Raw genomic sequence first — 26,838 nt, forward strand, 5'->3', positions numbered from 1 at the left:
AGTCAAGCTTTTACTACTTATTGAAAATATATTCTCAATCAAATGTACATGTGAATTGTTGTTTTTATGTAGTCTACCTTTCCCAAACTGTGCTACAAGCGTATTAAAGTGTTTCTTGAAGTTTTTGACTGCTTCGCTTTGCTCCCGCAAAACTCCTCTTACCTTCCCTTGCGCTTGCACGAAGTCCTTAACAAAAATGCGTTAAAACAAATTCTGTTCAGAAAGAAAAACTGACATCGCTGGTCACAGCCGTACCAGACTGTATTACTTCATTTCACAGCAACTCCGACATTATGTAATGCTTTTCAATTAAACAGAAGATTATACATTCCTGCTTCCATCCCTTTCCCTAGTGGTTTATGAGTAAGCTTTTCGCTCTGGCATCTTCAGACACTCGTTTGGCAGAACTGCAGGTTTTTATTTTTCCAGATGAGAGAGAACAGCATGATCATAAAGAATGAATTATTTACAGGAAGATCAGCACTTCAAGTCACGTCAAGGCTTTGCTAATTGTATTTAATTGAAAGTTCCATAGCGAGACATATGCACAATATTCTTCATATTTATAACAAGGAAACCCAAGACTTATTAAACATTTACTAGTGAGACAACCCAATGGATAGCCTGGTGGGATGGAAAGCCAGCTACCTCTAATTAAGCATTTTTAAATAAATAAATAAATAACCCAGCTCAAATTTGTTGACGATAAACTATTTGGTGTTCGGGAGTTTGCATTCTTTTAGGATTGTACATTAGACACAATGGGTTAGATCCTGTCCAAGTTGGTTGCACTTAGTGCCTACTGAAATCAATGCAACTTTCTACATTGATTTCCATGGAAACTAAGTGCAATGAAGTCAGGATCTCATCAAGAATATATGCGTTGGATGTGTTAACCGAGAACACCAATTCACCTGAGATTTGAAGGGCAAATGCAGGTAATTTCTTCTAACATAGGACAGGATTTCAAAGCTCCAACAACTTGGACTTTGTAACTTTTCCTGAATTCTTATGGTTGTTACTGAATGTCTTCAGCCCATGTTTTATGAAGAAAACCTTTGTTACGGGAATTATACAAGTATTATTTCCCTGCTTCTTGCATATGACCAGAGAAAGACCCAAGGAGGAGCTCTGGAGGTTTACCACCTTTCGCATAATTCCCACATTTTTGCATAAATATACAATAAAAGGCAGTGGGGAGAGCAGACTTGTTTACAGTCATTTGCACTCAGTGGTTCCTTCTGCTCACACAACCGAATTTTCCCTTATCCCTGTACCTACTGCAGACCTTTTTGCCACATCCAGAACTATTCTAGAGGGTCCCCTGACCCTCAGGATCAACTTTTTGGGGGTGGCGATTAAGTGGGTAGGAGGGACCAGCAAAAAATAGTGTGGGGGGGGCACCTTGCATGAGTGGAACATGCTTTCCACTATTGATTACAACCCACCATGTCAAAGTGCCAACCTGAGGTTATGTACGGTATATACTTCAATATAGCAGCGCCAACCAACTAAATCTTCCACATTCTTCTACTGCTACTGTTGGTACACGAGAGATTATCAGTGGCACTGATCTATTTATAGTCATAAAGCTTACACCTGCGACCCCTGGGCATGCTCTTTCCCAAACGTATAGGGACAAACTAGCCCATTCTTGAGCAAATGTGGAATTTCCCAGAAACGGAACCTTCAACAAGAAGCAATTTAACCACGAGAACAGTTATCTGTGTGAACATGTTCACAGCTTTTATTTGATCAGTAGCCAACTACTACTTACTAGTCCCCAAATTAAAAAAAGAAAACACGAATTAATTAAATAAATAGCAGTAATAAATCTCATACATTACTTTCAGAGGCTTAAAAATTCATCTCACTCACATAAAAACCAGTACCGTTTTCAAAAACACACTTACATACTCAAACAGAGCCCCCTGGGTTGCCTTTCTCAACCAGAATGTTGCATCACTCCCACAATCCTCATGCATCGCTAGTTCTTTGTGCTCACTCAGAAAACCCACCCGATAATTGTCATAAAATACAAAATTCTCCAAAATAAAACATTTATATTGCAAGGTTACAGTACTTTTAATTTTTCTACAAACTAAGGCCCCATTATACAATCTCATCTGTTCAGGGAAGACCATGAAGTCTCAACAGGATCCACTGAAATCGAAGGGGTAATTTTCAAGCATAAAATCTCCTCCTTACATATTGGGCTACAGGGCCGAGATCAATGCAGGAAACTGTTGAGCACTCTTCCCTGTTCCAGAAGTTTTACAGCAATTTTGGCTTCTTTTATTCTTGGCCTCTGTTTATCCCTGCAATTCCTGTTTCCACCATCTTCCAAACAGGAGCTGCCCCATACGTCTAGAAGCTAATGCTGAGGAGAGTCTCAAATTGTTAGCATACGTGTGACTTTTGTTCAAAAGGTTCTGGGTTGTCCATTTCATTGCAACGCATGATTCCACTGCACACAGTAGGACTGAAGTCTTCCTCCCCAAGGCAAGCGAACATCCACACTTGTGTTCTGATATTTACACAAAGTGCTTTCTTCTCCTCGCCAGCAAAAGGATCTCCATTAGACACAAGAGCAGGCACCACCACACGACGAGAATTAAGACATAACTCCAAAGACAGGATTGTGGCGGCAAATACCAGGACCATATTCCTCATAATCTTTCTTGGTGTGACATACTTCAAAGAACTCTGACTAGGAAAACAAACAGAGAAAAGGTGCTGCATATGAAGAAGCAAACAAACCAAGATTAATAACAAAGCATACTACAAAGCAAGTATGAAACAAGTGTGAACAAAATAGAAAATTCTTTCCAGTAGCACCTTAGAGACCAACTGAGTTTGTTCTTGGTATGAGCTTTCGTGTGCATGCACACTTCTTCAGATACCATGCACACGAAAGCTCATACCAAGAACAAACTCAGTTGGTCTCTAAGGTGCTACTGGAAAGAATTTTTTATTTTGTTTCTACTATGGCAGACCAACATGGCTACCCACCTATAACTGAAACAAGTGTGGTAAGTGCAAAATAAGATCAATCAATGTACAGTGGAACTTCGGTTTTGGAGCGTTTCGGAAGCCAGATGGTTCGGAACCTGAATGCCGAAAACTCGGAAGTGAATGCTTCCGTTTCCAAATGTGCCTTAGAAGTCGAGCAGCTTCCAAGGTACATTTCTCCATTTTCTCCATTGAAATTGCCAGCCGCCCATTGCACCTCAGTTGTCGAATGTTTTGGAAGTCGAACCTCTTCCGGAACAGATTACGTTCAACAACCAAGGTTCCACTGTACTCTAATTCCCCTCTTGGATGTTGGATTGGAAGCAGTGATAGTAGCAGAGAGATTGGACTTCGGAAACAACAGTGGCCAGTTGTCTCGGTTTCAGACATACATATATACACAGCACACACACTCCAAAATGTGTTGCTACCCTCAACAGCCCACATTACTTAATAATACAATACAATTCAAGAGAGATCAAGGCATATCTTCCTACAATTCACCACAAATTATGCCAGAATGAGTAAATATGAATGTAAAATTTCAGATCTGGCCTGCAAAATTGAACAAAACAGAAAATAAAAGTGGTGCCCTCCCGATATTTTTGGAGTAAAACTCCCACAACCCTTGACTATTGGTGATGCTGGCTAGAGCTGATGGGACTTGAAGTCAAACAGCATCTGGAAGAAACCATGTTGGCTACCCCTGAAACAGAAGACAGAAGAACTCCATGTGATAATGCAAAATGAAACAATACCCAGCAATGGAAAGAACACCAAATGAAAGCTAATCTAATAATTCTCCTTTCTCTAAGGAGAATTATGCCACTGCGCATGGGATTGGAGGAGATGGCCTCCAATTATTTTCCAGTAATGTTATTCTATAACAAAGTGTTTTCATAAGAGACATACTGTTGATGCAAGCATTGATCCTCCAAACCAGACTGCATAGCGCTGCATATGGTGACTTATCACTTGAACTTCAACAGGTTTGGGCTGTAAAAGCAAACACAACCAGCAGTTTACCGGTATATCATCAAAACACAGCATGACCTTGATTATCTGAACCTGGTCAGAGGAGCAACTGTACCTTAACCCCAGATGGTTGCTATGAGAGAAGGGAAGGAGAATTCTGAATGTCCAGCTATGCAGAGACAAACAGGTGTACTGAAGCTGATAAAGATTACTTATCCAGCACTCTTGCAGCTTGCCCTGTCTGGGTCCCACACCCTGTTGCAAGTTCCCACCGCTTCAAACACCTTCTACCTCCTATCTTGCATAGTTGGCAAATGCCAGATCCAAGCATCTCAAAACACATTCTTAGCTCCCAACCTTCTTGCAAAAGGATGCTAGAATCACAGCATTGTCATCTACAGTCCAGAGGGGAATGGACAAGGGAATGCATAAGTATCCCTGCTTCTATCATTTCTATACTGAGGGCAGTGGCTCCATTTTGCAGGTCTAAATTTTCACAACAGTACCTCCAACTGCTGAAGAGACCTAGTTCAGTTATGAACCAGCAACACCTTGCAGCTGTGGCAAAAAGGAAACTCTAGAGAACAGATATTGGAGGAGTGAGCTAAAATGCTTGGGGGGGGGGGGACAAAGAAGCAAAGCTATATCTGGCGCTGCTGAATGTATATGATGGTCAGAAACAAGATCCTCCATATAAAAAAAATATTTATGTTTATCCTGGTGATGGCGAATAATTGGTGGTATAAGGGAGGAAGTATAATGGAATGGCATAGTTATATGGGGCATGTTGATTTCTTAGAGAAATTAACAAAGTACAAACATTAAGGAGGATGACTTTACAGGTAATTGGTATGACTTTTTGCGGCAGGCTTGAATTCTCCGAATATAGCACTTGTTTTGGTGACCCATGGCACACTGTGGAGAGACCCATGAGGATAAGTGGACTATTAGTTATTGAATATGGGGACTATTTCTGTATTTCTTTGTATTATTGTATTTATCATGTTATTGTTCTGTTTTTGTTGTTCAAACAATAAAAATGTTTCCAAGAAAGAAAGAAAGAAAGAAAGAAAGAAAGAAAGAAAGAAAGAAAGAAAGAAAATTCTAGGGGCCTTCTGAATGCTGTGATTCCTTTGGATTCAGAAAAATCCAGAAACAGTTTGAAGCAGTGCTGATCACATCACCTCCTCAAGTGCTAGAGCCAGTTAAAGCCATTTCCCCTTTGCTGCAGCATCTCAGGTCTGGGCTTTGGCTTCACTAGATGCTTTTAGTACACTAGTAAAAATGTCATCTGATTTAAAGGCCTCATTAACAGAGCTACATGAGCACTTGCTTTGCTCATTCAGGCATTTAATAGATAGTAAAACCCGTTTACCTTTATCCGACCACCACTGAGCTCTTCGCTGGTTTTCAGTCGAGCATCTACGACCCTCTTCAAGTCTCTCTGCAGCCGGCGCCCAAAATCCCTGAACATCGTGGATCCTCCTGAAAGAACCACATTCTATAGGGCAAAGAAATGGAACAGTTTTTGCCCTTTAGGCTATATGACCCAGGAGCAGCACTGAGCACATGGCCATTCTGAGATAAAGCACCATGTGCACTGCCACTGGAGGAAGAACAGGACACAAATATGCTAAAGCCACGTTACATTTGGTCATTTGGAAAACTGGTCATGCCGGTGGCCCTTCCTGTAGCCAGCTTACCAAGCTAGCAACTATAAAATACTGCAAGTTTACAACGCGCTCAAGGCTGTTTTGGAGTTATGTAAATCTGCCTTAACAACGCACACACTTTGAAAATGAACATGGAGTTGCTTGAGGAAAGGGATTACAATCCTGAAAGACCTGCCCTGCCTCAGTAGACACAGTCGAAACAAAATAGAAAATTCTTTCCAGTAGCACCTTAGAGACCAACTGAGTTTGTTCTTGGTATGAGCTTTTGTGTGCATACACACTGGTATCTGGTATCTGAAGAAGTGTGCATGCACACGAAAGCTCATACCAAGAACAAACTCAGTTGGTCTCTAAGGTGCTACTGGAAAGAATTTTCTATTTTGTTTCGACTATGGCAGACCAACACGGCTACCCACCTGTGTCAGTAGACACAGAAACACACGCAGGGTCAACTAAAAGCAACATTAATGCAACAGCAGTGGTGGTTTTTAAAGGTATATAGCAGGACTGAGGGGGTGGTTCCAACTGGTCCATCTAGTCCAGCATCCTGTGCTCACGTTGACCAACCCACAATCAGAACTGAAGCACAAGAGCAATTTCCCATCCTGAAGTTTCCAGCAACTGGTATACAAAAGCATACCACCTCCAAGGTCCATGGAGGCAGAGCAAAGCCTCTATCATGGCTTGTAGTCATTGACAGAATTACCCTCAAGTACGGTAATTGGTCTAATTCTTTTTTAAAGCCATCCAAGTCAGTGGCCATCACTGCCTCCTGTTGGCTTATCTCATACATAGGGTGATTTGTGCTCATGAAGGAAATTAACCTCTCCCTCCATGCCCAGTTCTTCCAACACTTGATTGTTTGTGTATCTTCAAGTCTTGTATCTTCTGCATGTTTTCCTTATTCTTAAAATACATATGACTGGGGGAGAGAGGAAGGCACTTGGGTCTCCCATAGTAACAGCCTGTATCTTCTTGGACAGACCCTGACTTTTGAGTGTCATGCGTCTTAGTGGCATTTTTTTAAAGTGCTCTAAAAAGTACATAATGTTTATGTATTGTGTCCTAATGATGAGAGTCTGTCTGCGCCCAAATCTTCATTATTCCTCCCCCTCCCCCTTGTGCTGACCCACTTTCATATCAGCAAAAGAAGCTGAGCTACCCTGCCATCATTTCAGCACCTTGCATGCTGCAATCTATATTCTCCAGCTTTCACTGTGCTGCACAAGAACATAGTCCTACCATGAACCAAGAGCAGCTTTTGAAAAAGAACACCAGTTGTAGTCAAAAGAAATACCATATTTAATTATTAGGCAGTGCAGCCAGGTATGTCATGTTGACCAGACAGTGCCACCTATCTATCATGGTCAGTTTTTAAGCTAACCTCTTTAAACAGCCTTAATGGTTTGAAGGCATTTCTTTAATCAGTCTTCACAGTTTAGGACCTTTGTTTTTATCCAGCAGACAGTAGGGATGTGTGATAAATCACCATATCATTGAATACTGGTACTGAAATAAATCATGGTAAGTGTTTCAATAAGACAATATACCAGTGGCTGGTAAATCACTTAAACTACTCTTAAAACTAGTTGAAAATATATTAAATATATTATATGAAAGTTTATTTAATGTTTTTTATTAAATCTACTACTTCCTTGCATTTTAAGGCCTTCCATTGCCGCAGGAAGGTCCTCGGCTGCTGCGGGGAAGTGCGGCACACCCTCCACTGCTGTGGGGAAGTATGGCAGGACCCTCTGCCACCACTGGGAGGCTCAGCAAGGCCCTTCGCTGCCGCAGATATACATCACAATATCGATATCACGATACTAGATTCAGGTAGGTAGCGGTGTTGGTCTGACGCAGTCGAAACAAATACAAAAATTTAAAAAATGTCTCTAAGGTGCTACTGGACCATTTTTTTATTTATTTCGATATCATGATATTAACTGGTGATATATTGTGATGTTGAAAACCAGGTATCGTCCAGCCCTAGCAGACAGCCTTTAGTCCAGCAAGCTAATAGAGTTATTTAAGTCAAATATATTGATTTTCGTCACATTTGGACTTCAGAAAAGGAAAGCTTCCCAAACAGAGGAGCTTGGTAAAAAAGGGAAGTTGGCAAAAAGAATGGGAATAAGATCAAATCTCTCCAGAACGGTGTTGAGTGAGTGAGTGCAAAACAACAACAATAGAAGCTCAGCTAGAATGCATACTGCAGCTCAAGAAAGGTACCACTGAGAGCAAGAGGATGCCAGCATGGCTAATGGGCAGGGTGAAGAAAGCTAGATTAGGAAAAAAGGCTTCTATCTTCTGAACAAAAAAGGAACATAAAACTCTGGCAAAAGAAAAGGAAGCAGACAATAAGGCATTCAAATTAGAAGAGCACACCGTGAAAAGAAAATAAGGGCCACCACTAACAAAATGTTTTAATACATTATGAGAAGCTTGGATTCTGCTAGGGAGGTGGCTGGACTTTTGGACAAAAAGGGAATCAAAAGTGTGCAAAAAGGAGGAAAGTGAGATTGCAGAGAAGCTGAATTCTTCCAATCTGTCTTCACGGTGGAAGATGTACGACAGATCCCTGTGCCTGAACTAACTTTCTGAGAAAGGGAATCTGAGGAACTGAGGCAAACAGTTATGACAAGAGACAAAGTTCTACGCCTTACTGACAAACTGAAATTTGAAAAATCACTGCATCCAAATGGCATCCACTTGAGAGTTTTTAAGGAACTCAAAAGTGAAAATTGCTGATCTTCTAACAAAAATAACCAGACACCACCGCTGAGCAGGCCCATCGCACATGTCCCATCTGCTGTATTTCAAGCAGTGCAATGGTAACAGAGCATAGATACACCCATGGTGTTTTTCAAAATCGCATCAGTCACCAACTATAATAGTATTTGATCACTGAAATTTCTTTTTTAGAAAGAAACTATTGATATTCATTCATATGTTTCCTTTAATGTTCAACCTCCCTTGTTCTAATACAATCAATTACAATTCCAAAAATAAAATACTATTTAAATTGTGCAATTTTAATTTTATTTTTAAAAGATAAGAAAGTACCCAAAACGAGGGTGATTAGAACCCTGTACGGTTGGGGAGAGCTGGGACACTCTTGAGATGCAGAATGCAGGTGATCATCTTTGATTACTGCCTCACATGGCCAGCCATGTTGAAAAGAGCACAATTTTGTCAGCTGAGTGTAAGAGAACATTGACTGATGCTCAGAAAGCAGCATAACAGGGAAAAATATGGAGCACTGTGGGGAAGATCTAAGTAATTTAATCCCAGTTGGAAAAGATTTAAGAAAGAGAAACCAACGGAAAGACAGAAATTAATAAAAGCAGACTTCAGCTAGGCTCCCTGCTATGGAGAGTGCAGTGGGACTCCCAAATACAGTGTTTAGCATTTAAATTACTAACATACCCTAGAAATACAAAAAGGAAGAAGCCAGCAGGGAAGGAGCAGCAATCTTTGTTATTACCAGAGTGCTAACAATCAATTTCTTCTCAGAGAATCCACATGACAATAAGGCTCCCGTTTTCCTTCAGTTCTTTCCTCTCAGGGTTGCCTCCCAGCTTATTTTCCTTCAATTCTTTAGACACATCTAGGGAAGTAGCCAAATAAAGCCCAGAAACTGGCATCATTAATGCATGAATAGCCAGACAAGCTAAGGGCTGCATCTTCAACCTACACATAATTAACTTGTACAATTCACAAACATAAATGGGGTTAGGTACAGGATAGAATTCACAAACAAAAGCTAGCTACCAGATTAGGTGGCTTTCCAAACCTATTACAGTACAGAAAAATTCACGGAGGGGAGAGGGATCCATCTACAGTCATTACTGAAGCAGAATCTCCACAGGCAGTGTATGTCTGAAGAGTCTGCTATTTACTAAGTTTCTGGAATATGGCCGCTTTACAGAGGCTCCTCTCAAACTATGTCAGAGGTGGCTCACCCGTGGTCCTCCAGATGGTGCTGGACTAGAGTTCCCTCCCATCATTCATGACCACTGGCCATGCTAGATGGGGCCGAAGGCGTCCAACAATATCTGGGGGACCAAATGAATATGCATTAGTTATCCCCCTCCCCAAAAAAATAAAACACCCCCCAAACTGTACCTTATATAAAGGGCGCCGAACATCAATGGGGCAGTTCTGTACAACGTCATCAACCACATTTGAAATGGATTCCATGAAGTCTGGATTGGCAAACTAAAAGAAATGTAGGTAGAAACACAGGTGATGGGTTCATTATATGCACACACAAGCAAGGCTGCGGGGAAAAGGCTAAAGAGACATGGTTTAGAGGACTACGTTAGCCCACTGCAACAAGAAACATCTCAGAGTGCTGTCCCACACTGAAGACTGATAAGGTGCTTTTGCAGACAACAGCCTCCTTCATCAGATCCACCCAAAAGATAGACCAAGTTGACATTGGCAATAGCACCTCCTTACTACTTAAACCTCACATGTGCAGCCACAGTAGTAATGAATACCGTTTGTCTACCACCAGTTTGTCCCACAGATAATCAGTGGGTGTTAACTTTCTTTTTCATTTTCATTCACTTTGTTTGTATGTATGTCGTTTGATCCACACATGAAAAAATCATGCTCAAAGCAGCTTTCAACAAAGAAAGCAGGAATGCATTTTAAAAAAACAACAACAACCCAGTACTAAAACAATTTCATAATAACACAGGGGAGCAATAAGTAACTTCTGTAATACATTGGCATCAGTGCAGCCACCACAAACTCATCTGCAACAGTTATAAATTGACATGATAGGTTAATATCATATCATGGAAGAAGTGCTTCCTCCATGGCTTATACAACACTTAATACCCATTCCTAGTTGTTCTCAGTATAGAGAGTATACAGTATAGAGGTTAAGGGCTAACTCCCTCGTAAATTCTACAGTGTTGCATGGTAAGCTCCCCTAAACGAGAAAGCATAGAGAACTGTTAATAACAGTAGTGTGTGTACATTTAATTCTAATGCATCTTACTATGATTCAGCCACAAGGTGGTGCTCTCTCACAAGAAGTGCCATTACATTCCTTCCTAATATGACTAGTACAATTATTACTTTTAATATTATTGTTGTTGTATAGAGTGTTAGAGGCGGGGGATACATTGTGCTCCTTCTGGGGTAGTCTGTCCACCTGTGGCTCTTAGAAGCTGTCAGCATGTGACACTGGACACACACTAGAAACAGCTTCAACTGGCTGCTTAAACAAGGTGAGGGTAGCTGATGGGGTCTCAAACCCTCAGTGAGTTAGAGGCCTCCCCTGCATGCAAAGACACACTCCGGTGGATTGAGCGGACAAGACCAATAGTGGGTCTAACAGTCAAGAAGGCAGGTTTCTGCACATGCAGAAGTGATGGGCAGATGGGGCTAGTCAACCTAGGAAGGGAGTCCATCTAGGAGAAGGAAAACTCTGATTATAAACCTCTTATGCCTTGCAGGGTATCTTCAGGAGAAAAGGATAAGGAGTTAACCCTACACAAATCCAGAGTGGAGTCCCTAAGGTGCTTGGATGGTGCCTTGTACACCTGCTTCCAGCAACTCCTGCAGCCAAGATGATGCTAAACATATTGCTTTCTTTGTCATCTGGGCAGCCCAGGACCTCCATACTGGCTTGTGTCCCAGAGAGCTCACTTCAGGGCCACAGTGGTTTGTTTTCAACCGCCACCCTCCCGGAGACAAACTCCATTGTCCCTCGAGAAAGATGGATGCCAACAACATGCACTACTACAGCAGACTCTTACCTCTGGATGAAAGAAGATTTCTGGCCCAAGAAACCTTTCATAACCAACATCTATGATAAATTTATTTTTGTTGATTGAATTGATGCCTGTATATTGCTTTATCCACTTGCGTGGATCTGTATCATACTTGGCAAATTCCTTCACTATGTCTGGACAAATATAACAGTACTTTTCCTATGAAGAAATACAAAGGTGAAGAAACACAATTATTTTATTGAATTAAAGGGATAGGCCATCTGGATGCAATAAGGTCTCATTTCCAATAAAGCGTAATCTGTGGCCTTAGACATGCAATTGAGAAGAGACACAGCAGCATCCAAATCAGTAGGAATCTGCCACCCTGTCTTAAGAATGCTACCATCAACTGCTTATGAGCAAATGGCACTCTGTGGTTGTAAAAAAGCACTCTTCTCTCTGGCTGATCTGCAGTTGAAGAGAGAGAAAATCCCCTGCAGCACAGCAATATGGGAAACACCAGTGGGAGGGTCTCAACCCCTTGAAGCCCATAATAAGCACAAGTAAAAAAAAGTGGAACTGCAGCATATCTGACCGCCTGTTTACACAAAATACGATCTTTCTAGGTCACCCAGTAACGTTAGCTCCTGCAGGCAATTATGGCCAGAAGCAATTCCCATACGTGGCCAGTGCAGAGAAAAACATAGCTCACACGAATTGCTTGCAGGCATGCCTGCGATCGCCTCATGTGACTGTACAGCCAAAGGGCTTATGCCACTGAAGTTGATGCCCTTCCCTACGCCAGGCAAGTGGGACAGATCTAGCTGGCTGGCTTTGCTCTGGTTGTCAATAAGCACCACCTCTCCCTTTCTGTTATAAGGAAAAAGAGGACCAGAACTCTGAGGGCACCTTGTTGGAACACAACATATAGAACCATTGCCCCAGAGGAAGAAATGCTTGCCAAAAAAAAAAAAAGTTTGGGGCTTTTGAAATCAGTTTAATAAAAGTCTCGACTCTACACCAGTTTTGAGTTTCACCTCTTCTTGCTTTCTCAGTCACCACTGCCCTAGTTTCCCTTTCGCTACTTATTTTTCCCTTCAACCCCCTCCCTTATGGCACACAAAGGGACAAGAGTGTGTGCAAGATGACAGGAGATTATCCTGCTCACTTCCTTCCCCCAAGTCCCCAAAACTCTAACTAGCTCTCTATGCAAGGCACTGTTGTGCTGCAACAAAGAAAGAACACAGCCACTAGTAATAAACAATTGAGAAAAGATGGGGCAGGGGGAATATATTACTACAAAGTTGTTATATTTCAATGATTCACTGGCAATCTATTTCTGGACAGGCTGGTTAGTTTCACAAAAGTGTTTACCTTTATGGCTTTAGCTGTCTCCAATGATTGTTCGGGTGGAATTCCCACCTCCCTCTCCCTTAGGAGCTGTTGAATGAAATATGTAATATCTCTACCTGCAATGGGGATGTGTTTGATGCAACTGCCAATTACATAACCTTCTGCCTATAGGAAATGGAGAAAAAGGGGTTACGAGTAGTAGATCCATAGCAACATGTTCAAACATATGCTGCTACTTAGCGTTTATAGCTCAAGAGAAGCCATACCTATAGCACAATCCTATACATACGTCTATAGCACAATCCTATACATACATACATAAGCCCCATTTAGTTCATTGGGACTGTACTCCCAGGTAAGTTGGTATCAAGCATTACAGGAAAGCCAGTTCATACAACCTCTCTTGCAGGTGACCAACTTTTTTCTCCCTCAACTTGGATTGCACTGGGCCCACAGCAAACCAGATGCCACCTGCTACAAGAAGCCAACATTTGGCACTGCTGTCACCTAAAGCATAATATAGTCAGGCATGTGAATATGTACTCATGAAAAATGATCAAGACAACCCATTTGCCAAGTTCATAGTATAAACTGGGATGGAAATAAGAAGGGCCCTGGTTCAAGCAAAACAGTTGTGTGAACCAGTTCTTACTTTCATGCTCTAAATGGAAGTTTAGCTTCTTCAGGGTCCCAAAAGAATTAAGCTGCAGTGACAGAAGCACAGTTGAAAGCATGCCCTAAGGGAGAAGCAGCTATTTTAATCAACCTGGGAAGGGATCCAAAAAGCTACTTTTCATGCACCCAAAGGTTTGCATGGGCCCAGTGGGGATTTTGCCCTTTTCTTTCATCCACGTCACCACCTTGCCATACTGCACTAGAAATTACTGCAATGCACTCTTCTTCATGAGGCTGCCTTTGAAAAGCATTCAGAAACTACAGCTGGGGCAAAACGAGATGCCCTTTTTGGGCTTCCACAGATGGAGCACACTAGCCAAGCTTTGCATAATCTCCTGTTCATTTCCAGCTGCAATTCAAAATGCCACCTATTACCTACGAAGCCCTGAACAGTTTGGGATTAGGATACTTGAAGGATCACATCCTACCACATGAATCTGTCCTGCCACTGCGTTCAACATTCAAGGCCCTTCTCCATGCTTGACACCTTCAGAGGCATGTGTGGGGCACAGGACAAGGCTTTTTGGTTGCAATACCCAGACAATAAAACCCCCATCCTAAAGGGAGGGTTTTATTTCTCCAGGCATTTGGCATGTGTTGATTTCAAAGTGGTTTACAATAAAACAAAAGAGACTTTTGTTCAAGAAACAGGAATCAAAATTTCATTTGGGTTCTTTGACTTAATGTATAGATTCTGAGATCCTAGACAACTTAGTTTCTCCTATACAATACCGTTTTTATATGTCCTTATTTTCAAAAGGCAGGCAAGATCTTCACATGCTTCACTTAAAAGCATGGTCTTATTTGAGATCAAATCAGTGTGTGTCTACCACATTCTGAGACTAAATGTTAAACGCGTTGGTTTAATAAATTCCCTTCCTTATTATTTCAAAAATTCACATAATTACCACAGCTGAAAAGCCTGTGCTTTTCAGCTGTGGTAAGCAAAGCATATAATGTTGGATATACATGATGCAGAACACATATACCACTTACCACTGGAATGACATGGGTCACACCATCACCACTGTCAACAACAGTTCCAGTTAAAGTACGTTCCCCAACTTGCCGTGAAGTCCAAGACGCAGCTAAAGCCAACACGGCCTGCACAGGGTAAAAGATTACAATCACAACCATTCAGCAGCCATAAAACCACATCCAAATTTCCAGCCAAAATAGCTGCTAGGAACTTGAGCTATGAAACAGGAAGCCTTCCATTCAAATCCATCTTAAACCAAGAGTTAGCCTGAGGGTCAGACCAGCAGCCATGATAATTGCATGAATGTGGGGCAGCAGTAGCTCATGCAGCAGTGAAGGTGAGGTACCTCAGCCCTCCTGGCTTCCAAACACAGCATGAGGAGAAGGGACAAGGCACAGGGAGCTCAGCACTGTGTGGTGCAGCAGAGCTAATCCATCACCTATATATCTGCCCAGCACCAAGCTCCTTGTACCTTGCACCTCCCCTTCTGGTAAGCACTAGTGCCACACTGTGTTCAGAAGCCACAAGGGCACTGGTACTGATGTGGGGAAACATATGGGGATAATAATGCCAGCATTAAAAGGCCTGTTAAAGGGATTGCCAATACAGCAATACATTAAGCACTTTAAACATTGGGAAGGAGTTAAGTGTTGTTGTTGTTGTTGTTGTTGTTGTTGTTGTTGTTGTTGTTTAAAAAATCTCTATCTGCTATATAAAGCAAGCAGAAAGGTTGCCTGCTGGGACACCTGGGGGAGCAGGGGAGAGAGACAGAGAAAGACTTCATATGATGCCACTTCTAAGAAAAGTCTGTCCCAGTACCATTAGATGTAGCTTCTTGAAATGCAAAGTTTAGAGCTTAAAGTGTTTTTATCAACAACTTTCCAAAAACATAAGTAAAACAAGAACATCTAGATTGAGTTGTAGCAAAATCAGAGGTAAACAGCAGGAACATAGCATGCATTAAAATCTACATGAAAGGGTAGTTCACGTACAAAACAGATACAGGAATTCTCTATTGGTCCTGTTCACCTTCAGTTTAACAAATGATCCATTTGCTTCCTCCTCTACCTCATTGGCTATCCTATAGCTGGCACTCTACCTAGCCACATTAGATGGAGAGGTGAGGCCACAGGACCCACTCCACTGGTTCAGCTGAGAGACCCATCGACCCACATTTGGCTCTTCCTCACCCCTCAAGTGTTTCCGTTTAAGTTGATCATTATAAAAACATCATAACTTCAAGAACTGGTGCTTGAGTTTGCTTGCTTTCATCTTCCCTCCCCATTCCTTTGATGTTCCATCCTTTAAATTGCAAACCTATGGGCCGCAACTATATTGTTTCTCACTTATTGTTTGTAAGGTGCTTTTTGTAAGAAGCCTTTTTGGCTGAACAATAGAGTAAAAAAGCACTAAGTAAATAAATATGGATTTTATCACATGTAGCAAAAGTTTTGACCTACAAATTAAACCAACCTTCACACTCTAAAAACCTTAATTTAGGTAATACGCGCAGAGACGCCCATACTTTATTCTGTGAAGATATTGTTCACTGTTAGAGAGATTCACTGTTTACCTGAACCGCAATGTAAAGTCCTGGCACATTAAAAGATTCAAACATGATTTCTGCAAGGTATTCTCTGTTCTCAGGAGTATTCAGTGGTGGCTCAGTCTGTTTTAAAAAAGATATTATTAAATTATAAAAGCATAAAACACATTTGATTAAACTTGGCACTGACACTCGGGGGGGGGGGGAGAGAAGCAGTCCTGTTTTTATAAAGATATGTGAATCTAAGACAGCCTTCCCCAACCTGGTGCCTTCTAGATGTTTGTACTGCAATGCTATTCAGCCCCATCAGGGACAATGCATTCCAAAACATCCACAGGGGAGAAGACGAGGAATACATACCTAAGAGAACATGGGACTAACTATTTCCCAGTTTTTTAAAAAGTTGTAAAACGTACATTTAAGAATGGCAAACCTTTCACCTGTTCATCTTACCATCAAGAAGTAGTGATCTTCTGGTTCAGCTCGAAGATATTTAAAAATAACCTGCTCCATGAATCTTTCCATAAGATCCCAGTCTTCCACAATACCATGACGTATAGGCCACTGAAGCAAAGGTAAATGGAAAAATATCACACTACTGAACAAGCATGTCACTTTTGCATAATATGAGTAGGTTTGTATTCTGTTGTCTCAATCCAGCAGACACACTGCACACAAGGAACTCATCATAAGCAGGGCCTGCCCCAATTGGCTTCAAATAAGAAAAACAAGTCATGCCTGAAACTGAAATGCTGAAGGGAAGAGTCCCTTTGCATGCCAAGTTTTGTTTACACATCAGAATGCAAAGGCTTTCAGCTGGCAAATAATATGAAATGGTCAAGGCAGAGTGTGCAAATACATATGTACACATCACCTTGATTGAAATGAAAAGGAAGTAAGGACTAAGGGTTGAGCTAAAGGCTTCACAGGTTTTAAAGGAAAGTGGCACCAAGTACTGGGAAGGGCTTCAAGCATAAAGGTAAAGGGACCCCTGACCATTAGGTCCAGTCGTGTCCAACTCTGGGGTTGCGGTGCTCATCTCGCATTACTGGCCGAGGGAGCCGGCGTACAGCTTCCGGGTCATGTGGCCAGCATGACTAAGCCACTTCTGGTGAACCAGAGCAGCGCACGGAAACGCCGTTTACCTTCCCACTGGAGCGGTACCTATTTATCTACTTGCACTTTGACGTGCTTTCGAACTGCTAGGTTGGCAGGAGCTGGGACCGAGCAACGGGAGCTCACCCCGTCGCGGGGATTCGAACCGCCGACCTTCTGATCAGCAAGCCCTAGGCCCTGTGGTTTAACCCACAGCGCCACCCACATTCCTGGCTTCAATCATATGGGGCAGCAAAAGAGGAAGAGTGGAGGTGATTAAACGAGCAAGATACTTTTGCGTGGTAGAGGATAATCAAGTCAGAACTCCCAAATACTGTACCCAACTCTCCTCTGTGCATTGGTCATACCCACTCTGAGGTTGCTACATCTTAACAACACATCCATAAAAGAAGTATTGTGGAATCAGATTGGTTAAAAACATAAGTGTCCTCACTAAACTGCACTGTGCTACATCTTGCAACAGCATTCAGAGCTACATCTTGCAAGAGCAAAGATCAGCCTGCCCCACAGCTTCTTCCTTCCTTCCTTCCTTCCTTTTCTTTGAAGGGTGCTTCAATTTTTACTCCAGCCTTACCTTTGTAGCATAGGTAGGTTTATCTACGGCTTCATCTCCAATGAAAAAGTCTAGATCATCAATTCCTTGAGTAAGCCTCCTCTGTGCTTGGTCACCAATCTTTGCCGATTCTCTTATTGCAATACCTACATTAAAATAATTACAAAAGGCCATGCCATTAATACCTCCCTTTTCTAAACTCTAAAATCCTAGCCAAATATGTACAATTTCACAGCCAGGTGGCATCTGCAATTCAGGATATAAATGGACTGGAAGACTCGCACAAAATTATTCAAGTTGTATCCATGGTGTCAGGTAAAGAGGAAGTCCCTTGTCTGCTAAGGCAGATCCCTGGCAGCAACACAATGGAGATAGGCAGGAAACAGAACTTGTCATAGCAACCAGAAACTGGTCTAATGGGGGCCGGACCTGGCAAAGAAGGAAAGCAAGCTTTTCTCTTCAGTTATCCACTAGCCAAGCACAGTAGTGTAGTAAATACCATTTCCGAAAAAAGAGCAAAATGTAACCCACCCAAAGAAAGCTGAGCTAGAGAGCTGAAAAGCAGTCACCTCTCTTCATCAATCAGCACATATTTTAAAAACAAAGAGTAAAAATTACTTACATGATGGGATAATGAATTGTGGTTCTGTATTCCCTGCATAACCCAGTTTTGTATACCTAAAACAAGAAAGTGAGTATTCAAATGCGTATTGTGGAACAACAAAGCTGCTGTTATACAAATGTGCTACACAAAATATAATTAGTGACTCACACAACACTTAGTGTTCAGACTAGCCTTGTGTTGTAACAACCCACTTGGTAGCTAAAGGCGATCAGGTATATTCCCTGAAGGTCAGTAAGTTGGCTGGCAAAGCAAGGATAGGTCCCTTCAACCAGGCAAGAACCAGTAACCATTTCACCAGGCTACAGTTTAACCCTGTTCTTCAAGAGGCAACCTGAGGACCCCATTAAGGACTGCTATGCCTCTCATAAGATGCTAGTAAAACTGAATTACTGTGTTGTGAAATGATACATGTCTAAAAAGTCTGTCACCAACATGAAAAGTTTGGAAAGCTCTGGTCTATGGTGTACTCGGGGCAGCATCAGGGCCAACTTGAGGGCCAGGGAAGGGGAGCTGTTGTCTATAGAAACTCCCTCCCTCCCTCCCTCCCTCCCCCTCTCTCTCTCTCCAGGGTCTCTGTCAAGTTGTGGGGGGATCTAGACTGTGTGTTCCTGGCACTGGACAATCAGGACAGATTAAAGATTCTGCTGGTTTACCACCCACCTTGCTGCCCAGCAGTCTCCCAACCTGACCTGACAGAGCTGGTCTCAGAGGCGGTACTGAGGACTCGCAGACTGCTGGTTTGGGGGGGGGGGGACTTCAACATCCATGCTGAAGGGACTGGTTCTGGGGTGGCTTAGGACTTCATGGCTTCCATGATAACCATGGGGCTGTCCTGACATGTCAGTTGCCCAATGCAAGCCACACTCTGGAACTTGTTTTCTCAACAGGGCAGGAAAAGGGTGATCTGAAAGTGGGGGGATCATGCCAATCCTGGCCCAATTGCACTGGCTGCCAATTCATTTCCAGGCCCAATTTAAAGTGCTGGTTTTGACTTATAAAGCCTTAAATGGCTCAGGAACACAACACCTCAAGAACTGCCTCTCCTCATATGAACCGACCCAGACCTTGCCATCATCATCTGAGGCCCTCCTTCACATGCCTCCTCCATGAGAGGTCCAGAGGTTGACAACATGAGAATGGGTCTTTTCTGCAGTGGCTCCTCACTTGTGGAATGCTCTCCCAAGGGCGCCAGGCAATCATTCCTCTTCTCCCAGGCCTTTGGTTAATTAAACAATTATGTGGGGCGGGCATTATTTTTTCTTTTTATATTGTAAACCACCTTGTGATCTTCACATGAAAGGCAGCATAGAAAATGAATAAATAGCAATAATAATATACCTCCACTTTTGAGAAGTTGTATTAATTTACAGCCGAGTCCTGAGCATGCTTTCATGGAAGTAAGTCCCAGCAACTTCAGTGGGACTTGTTCCCCAGACATGTACCTGCATGTTTAGGGGCATACCTTTAACCCAAATGCAGCAAGGCTGCAACACTACCAAGTTATAAGGCTCCCAAGGAGACCTTACACTGCTGAAACTAACAGTCAATATGAAATGTAGTTTGACTTCAACATCAAGGCACATGTCATTCCAAACAATCTTAATATAGATCACTCTGACATGTGAAATCAGGGGCATGTAAACTGATCACTAGGGAAACTTGTCAGAGAGAGAGATGATTTATACAACTGAAAGAGAAGCAGAACCTGGCAGACAGTGCGTTTAGGTAGATATTAAAAGTTGTATAATATGAAGTAGGGTAGCCTACTTTTGCTTTTGTATTTTTTGTGATTTCTCTTTTGCACTTCTGTAACTTTTTTCTGTTTTTCTGACTTTTTTCGTAATTTCCTAATTTCATTTGTAACAATGTATTAATGTGTGTATGATTATTTGACTATACTTTGGATTATATTTTTAAGAATATCTCAATAAAACTTATTTTTAACTATAAAAAAAGAAAATTTATTCACTTTTCGTTTAAAGGCAAAAAATAAAATAAAAATAAAAGTTGTATAATAACTGTTGAGAAAGGTAAAAAGAAATGCAGTAAAATAAAAAAATTCAATCATGGTCTGGGAATGAGATACCTGTACAGGATAAGTGATTATTAATCAAAGGATCAAGCAGTTGCTAAAACCATTTTGGGTTCTACTAATGAAACACATGCATGTGCTATTAGCATACTCCCATGCCTGCAATCTAAAGGGCTCATCTGAAGAGTGCTTAGTGTTGCCACCACTATAATAATGGGGTGTCTAGAGGGCACTATCTTATCTCCAGTGCTGGCTAATATGTATATGAAGCCACTGGGAGTGGCCATTTGGATTTTTTGGGCCAGGGGCCATCCGTATGCTGATAACACTCAGCTTTATTTCTCCGTAACATCTTGAGTCGGGAGAGGCCATGAAGTCCCTGCATGGGTGGCTGGAAGCATTGGCGGGACAGATTTGGGGAAACAAGCTGAGCTTGAATCCTGGCAAAATGGAGCCACTATGGGTGAGTGGTTTCCATGTCTGAGACATTGGTCAACTCTCTACCCTGGGTGGGACTACACTCCCCCTGAAGGGCCAGGAATGCACTCTGGGTGTGCTTCTGGATCGATCTTTGTCACTGGAGGCCCAAGAAGCCTCAGTGGCTAGAAACACTTTTTACCAGCTACTCCTGGACCAGGAAAGCTTGGCTACAGTAGTTCATGCACTAGTTATTGCAAGTCTGGATTGCTGCAATGTTCTCTATGTGGGGCATCCCTTGTGCTGGATCCGGAAGCTTCAATTAGTGCTGCAACACAATTGCTGGCAACAGTGAAACCCTTGCAGCAAATAATTATCTTTGCTCAGAGACCAGAAACTGGTTGCTGATTTCCTACCGGGCCAAGTACAAGGTGGTACAATATTTATTTGCTTGTTTTATTTATTTACTATAATTTATACTCCACTTGATTTTTGTAAACAAACAAACAAACACCTTCCTAGTGGTTTACAAGAAACAAAACAGTAAAATCAAGCCCTTAACAGCTTGGGGCCAGTTTACTTGTGAGACCACCTTACCTCATTTGACCACTTTAATCTATGGAACTGGCACTGTTATAGGTGCCACATAATACTTGTTCTACATATATAAGAAATCAATCTTCTAGTGCTGCAGCACCCAATGTCAACATACAAATGCATACAATAATGATATGCTTATTTCCAGAACTAGAAAAATTTCAGGCGCATAGTTTTGTGTGCAATTTGACATTTTTCGTGACATTTTTCAAATTAAACTCATTTTTGTCCTATGAAAAAATTACACAAATGCTCAAATTATGGGGAGGTTTTTTGGAGTTTGGGTGTGTGTGAGAAGTGAGTGCATTTTAATGGCATCTTGAAAACATCTGTTAGGTTTATCCACCAATTGCTTTTTATAGCTCAGTCAGTAGAACATGAGACACTTAATCTCAGGGTTGTGGGTTTGAGCCCTATGTTGGGCAAAATATTCTTACATTGGAGGGGGTTGGACTAAATGACCCTCATGGCTCCTTCCAACTCTACAATTCTATGAGATCTCTGACTGCCCCCTCCAAGCAAAATGTTAGCTAATCCACAGCCTCGCTTTAGCCTGTGTCTCCTCTGCTCTCCATGTAATTTGAACATTGGCCAAATACCAAGGAGAGCACCTTCTCCACTGTGCAGTCTCCATGATCCATCAAGGAGGCCTGCTTTGTACCAAGCAGAGACAGGACAGACAGAAAGGCATTTTTAGTGACTCCTCCTCTTATGGAACTTTTTCCCACTTGCCACATCCAAACCAGCATTTGTTTTTAATTTTTTTGCATCAATGTTATCTCTATTGGAGCTGCTTTCCAGTGAGCAGGTTTAAATAAGCAGATAGATGAGAATTTTTACTTTACTACATATTTCAGCATAGAGCAGACCATAAAACCAAAACAAATGGATCTTCCAAATCGTTTGGAAGAAGGGAGGAGGGGGCGAAAAAGGTTTCAGAGAAAAACACTCTCCTTCCAATAACTCGTTTTCATTTCCTAAATTAACAAGAGTGTGTGTACATACTACAGATGCCATCTAAAAGAGCAAACTAGTCTCTGGAATTCTACCCTAAGGGGAAAAGGTCAATTCCACCTGTAAGCACCAAAAACCAACATCTGACATCAGAATACTATGGAAAAAATTAATTTGCGTATTTTAAACTGAATGGCCCAGATCACAAGAACTGCACAACTAGCTATGTGTGTCCAGCAGGGCTTTGGACTCATGTTTCTCAAACCCTGGTCCCCCACTTTGCATGGCAAATCTTTCAAAAGAAGTAATGTTTTAAAAGTAGCTTGTGTTGTGGCCTCTAAAAGCCAAGTGCTCTATGGGCACACCCAAGCCCTGAGGGGGCACTAAAAATAGGACAGATCCAAGCCTTTTTCTCCTAGACTTTTACAGTCTGGTTAGAGTCGTTTATTGGTCATGTTACTTAAAAAGGAAAGTCTAAAAATAAAGACAAGGGGTTGTGAGGGAAGGGCATTGGAAGAGGCATTGCTGTTAAGAAGCATGGTGCTGAATTTCCAGAGGGGCAGTTGTGTTAGCTTGCTATAACAGCAGTGAGTCCTGCAGCACCTTTAAGTCTAACAAATTTATTATGGCTTAAGTTTCAATGGACTACAGTCCACTTCATCAGATGCATGATGAAGAGTTGTGGGTATAGTGGTTGTAGTAGGTTGTAAACAATAAGGTCAGAAGGAAATTAAATGCAGAAAAACAACAATTCTGTTAACAGTGGTCATCATAAAAACAGTTGTTGTTGATAACACAGACATACTGGCATTGGAAAACCAATTTGCACTTAAATGGTTTTTATTACACTTTTCCTCTATTCCATATGCATACTGAAGATACAGTCAAAATCAATCATCTTCACAATGTTTTGTGAGTTTCATACCCTCCTGGCAACAGATGGAGACTGTCAATCAAATGTCTTGGCAAGAAAGCACTGGTCAATCGCTATACAATTCCTACCATATGGCACATGTGCACTTCCTAAGAGAGTTCTATCCAGTGTTACTCAAATTCAGAACAGACCAACTAAAATTAATAGATATGTTAACTTACATCATAATTATCAAGGATCTGCCTCCAAGTAGAAATTGTTGGCTACACCCAAGAATCCTGCAATCCAGGAACTCTAGGTTGATCAGCCAGCACTTGCCAGAAAGCCTGGAAAGTGGCAGGTCTCCAGCATGTCAGCCAGACATATGGTAAGAGCTGGTGGGTGGGGTTTGCCTTCTTGGCAAAGCTTGGCCAATCATACACTTGCAAAATGTGAAGTGTGTGAGGAGCAAATTGGGCAGGGCTTTCAGGAGGGTGTGGCAGAATTTGTAGTTGTGGGATTTGGGGATGCATGTGTTCTCGAAGCTACTAACATGAGTTTGGCCAAACTGCGAGAGGCAGTGAAGGATAGGCGTGCTGGCGTGCTCTGGTCCATGGGGTCACGAAGAGGCGGACACGAACTGAACGACTGAACAACAACGTGCAAGAGATGACTTCAAAAAGAAGAGTTGTAACTTGGTAAATATTACTCCAAACACAGGAAGAACTACATTGTTGTCCATCTTGTTGACCATATACAAAAAACCAAAAACAAAAAACTTTTACACTTGTTACAGAGAGGTGGTAATTTAAGATGATCCTCATCTGCAGCACTAGAAAGTGACAAGCTGCACATGTCCAAGTGCTACAAATAACCATTTATTTTAATTAGAACTAAGTGTGACCAACAAAGATCCAACCCTATGGTTTTAACCTTCCCCCACCATTACTTTTCTTTTAAACCAATATGGGTTTAAAAACTTGATTCCCCCCCCCTTTTACAAGAAAGCTGCAAGAGTTATTATAAATCAAAGATTTATACAACCTGTAGCACACAACTGCAGGTATGCACATACATTTCAAAAAGTATTCAAGGAATAGATAATTGCAGGCTTGTAACACTGATAAATTTCAAGGTATATAGACAAACCACAATGTGAGAATCAACTACTTTAGCATGTATGACCAAAAGCTTCTGTAGTCACCAATTTCTTCTACAGGAGGTTAAGCAAAAAACGGGATGGGGGACTGGGTGGGGTACAAGGGCTTTACATTCTGGCTTAAGAGATGCATTTTGAAATGAACTTGTGATTTAACCCTGTCATTTGCACAAGGGAGCAAGTGAGGAGAGAGGGGTGGATATGGCAGGCAGTATACCTGTACACATAAAACACTTTCAGCTTCCTACAAGGAACTCCTTCTCCATCTACATTCGACCATTACAAGCCTGTATGCACAGATGGTGCCAAACAAATTCCAGAAACTGACAAAGGTGGTGTTGGGGAGCCTCAACCATGCCAGCATATTCTCAACATCTTCTGAATATACGCATCAATCATATCAAATATATGAAATATGAGGTTGGAGGTAAGTTTAAGAGATAGGAAAGCTGGCAAAATGATGTAACTGGGAGAAAATCCACAAGGGACCAGAAGAACAAAAGGGATGACAGTAGGGCAGAAACCCAAGAGAGGCAAACATTTTAAATATGCTAAATTGCGGGAATGGCAGGCAAAGAATCCATGGACTGCGTGCTGAGCTAAGGGTGCCTCAAAAGCATGGTGAAGGTCAAACCAGGTAATACACCATTAAAAGAGAGCATAAAATGAAAGGTGGTTGCTTGCTTTGGAGATAGCCCTGGTTCAGGGGAGGGTGTGCTGTTTGTGTAACACAAGGTTGGCACAAATTAGCAAGGCAGGGGTGGGGAGAAGTATTATGAGTTCATTTTGGACACTTTGAAAGCACTGGCAATAGAGGACAAGAGAGCAGGAAGGGCAGAACAGAGTACTCCTCTGCCTTAGGATTTCAGACTCCTGGCACCTCTGTTCATAAGAGGGGAACCTATATAGAGGCTTGCTTCTTAAAGCTGTGGAGATGGAAGGGGCATTTCTAGAGGAGATAAAGCAAAGCAGCTATTATTATTTTTTTATTTTGTATACTGCTTATGTGCCAAAATGGCTTCTTATTAATAGAGGGCATCAAGGATAGAAGGGAGAGCAAACGGACCCTGGTGGCAACCCTTCACTAATCTCTTTTGGCTCTAAACTGTTTTCAAGGAATAAATAGGCCATTAAAATCTGACACTATAGCAGCAGGAAGGGGAGAAGAGGTACCAAGAGAAATCTGACATCCTTTGGGGAAGGGAACATGCAGGAGGAGGTTAGCCTAAGAGCAAGCACCCCTGGGTGGGTGGAAGAGAAAGGCGAAAGGGCGAATATGGAATTTGGGGTGGGGGTTGACAATGAGAACACGTACCCCCACCCTGAGGAGAACGGGGTCAAATACTAAGCCGTATCAGTATTTGGGGTAGGGTGGGGTGGGAAGATACTGGCAGGGAGAGATAGCCATGGGCAACCCCGAGACGGAAAGAGGAGATCAAGAGGAGAGGCAGCGAGTCTTTTTAGGGGTGAAAGAGAATGTGAGAAGGAAAGGGGGTTATAAATGGAAGGGCCTTAGTGATGGGAGGGGGCGCTGGCTCCTGGGGGGCGCCCCAGTTCTCCGAGAGAAGGTGCCCATTCTGGGGCGAAGGAGAGAAGGGTTTGGGGCGGGGGCCGCCGCGAAACGCCTGAGGCCGGCGCCCGCCTTCACTCACCCGGTGCCGCCGTCCACGACGCACGGCGGCAGGTGGTTCGCCATTTTCGGGGAGGCGGAGGGGCCTGGGAAAGCCCACCACCAGAACCAGCAGCCGCCGCAGCCGCCACAGCAACGCTCCGCAGCCGACGAGCCTGACAGCGGCGGCGGCCGCAGCAGCAGCACGCTTGCGCCAAGCCCCACGCTCCTCCCGCCGCCACCCCCCACCCCGCTCCTCCGCACCCGCCGCGACGGTTTTAAGCGAGGCGACGCAAAAACCACCCACCGGCGGCGGCGCCTCCCCTGGCGGCCATTTTGGGATGTGGCCCAGGCTAGGCCTTTGCCCTTGGTGTCAGTGGTCGCCTAGCAACAGGCGCGGCTGAGGCTGGAAGGAGAGGAGAGGGCCGGCCTGCCAGGGGAGAAGCCCACGGGCGAACAGCGGGAAATGTGTCTCGTGTTGTTGTTTTTGTTTATAAATAAAGTGACATTTTAAAACGAGAGTGTATAGCATGACCCGTAATACTGGCTGTTCCAATCTATCTGGGCAACCAAACCAACTGCCATCTTCATGCTTTTCTCCCTCCACCAAAGCCTTTCTGTCTTGTGTCATGGCTTTTAGATTGCAAACCGGAAAGCAGGGCCTGCCTTGTAATAAGAAATTATAATGCCCCAAATATATAATAAATATATATTCATAAATGCACATATGTAAATATATAAACCATGTGTCTGGAACAGTAGGCTACAGGAGAACAATCCTATTCCAACTCTATGATTCTATGAATCCTGAGGCCATTTTGACTCTCCCAATGACCTCAAATATTCCTCTGCAGTAAAAGAGGCATTATCTTTTTGCTTACAAATCCTGTCTTAAGGGCCTGTCTATGTATGAATAGGGTGAGCCTGTGACTTGGATTCAGGAACTAAAGAATAAACCATCACAAGAAAATGGCTAGG

The 26,838-nt window shown here is 42.5% G+C and overlaps 1 protein-coding gene across 3 annotated transcripts; it reads right to left on the minus strand.

The window, feature by feature from the left end:
* Window positions 1–1,715: 1,715 nt before the first annotated feature.
* ACTR3B (actin related protein 3B) lies at window positions 1,716–26,010 on the minus strand. Of its 3 annotated transcripts, none has more exons than XM_033165340.1 (12): window positions 25,904–26,010; window positions 18,237–18,292; window positions 17,636–17,760; window positions 16,399–16,509; window positions 15,973–16,068; window positions 14,417–14,524; window positions 12,767–12,910; window positions 11,438–11,611; window positions 9,789–9,881; window positions 5,363–5,488; window positions 3,925–4,008; window positions 1,716–2,706 (listed from the first exon to the last, which is right to left on the minus strand). In XM_033165340.1, the coding sequence occupies exons 1-12, from the start codon at window positions 25,945–25,947 to the stop codon at window positions 2,401–2,403; spliced, it is 1,467 nt and encodes a 488-aa protein (XP_033021231.1). In that variant the 5' UTR covers window positions 25,948–26,010; the 3' UTR covers window positions 1,716–2,400. The 3 variants fall into 3 exon arrangements, 2 of the variants coding, with proteins under 2 accessions (XP_033021231.1, XP_033021230.1); XM_033165339.1 differs by having other exon boundaries at window positions 1,716–2,710; XR_004427663.1 differs by lacking the exon at window positions 1,716–2,706 and having other exon boundaries at window positions 5,363–5,472.
* Window positions 26,011–26,838: the final 828 nt, after the last annotated feature.

The sequence above is a fragment of the Lacerta agilis genome, chromosome 12 (genome assembly GCF_009819535.1).
Source record: "Lacerta agilis isolate rLacAgi1 chromosome 12, rLacAgi1.pri, whole genome shotgun sequence".
Taxonomy (NCBI): domain Eukaryota; kingdom Metazoa; phylum Chordata; class Lepidosauria; order Squamata; family Lacertidae; genus Lacerta; species Lacerta agilis.

Bases quoted from the DNA above. Each gene is read 5' to 3' on its own strand.
- ACTR3B (XM_033165340.1), bottom strand. From the start codon at position 25,947: ATGGCGAACCACCTGCCGCCGTGCGTCGTGGACGGCGGCACCGG. The intron at 16,510-17,635 runs GTAAGGCTGGAG...CCTTTGCTTCAG, and splicing joins AACCTACCTATGCTACAAAG to TGGCCTATACGTCATGGTAT. The intron at 16,069-16,398 runs GTAAGATGAACA...TTTTTAAAACAG, and splicing joins AAGATCACTACTTCTTGATG to ACTGAGCCACCACTGAATAC.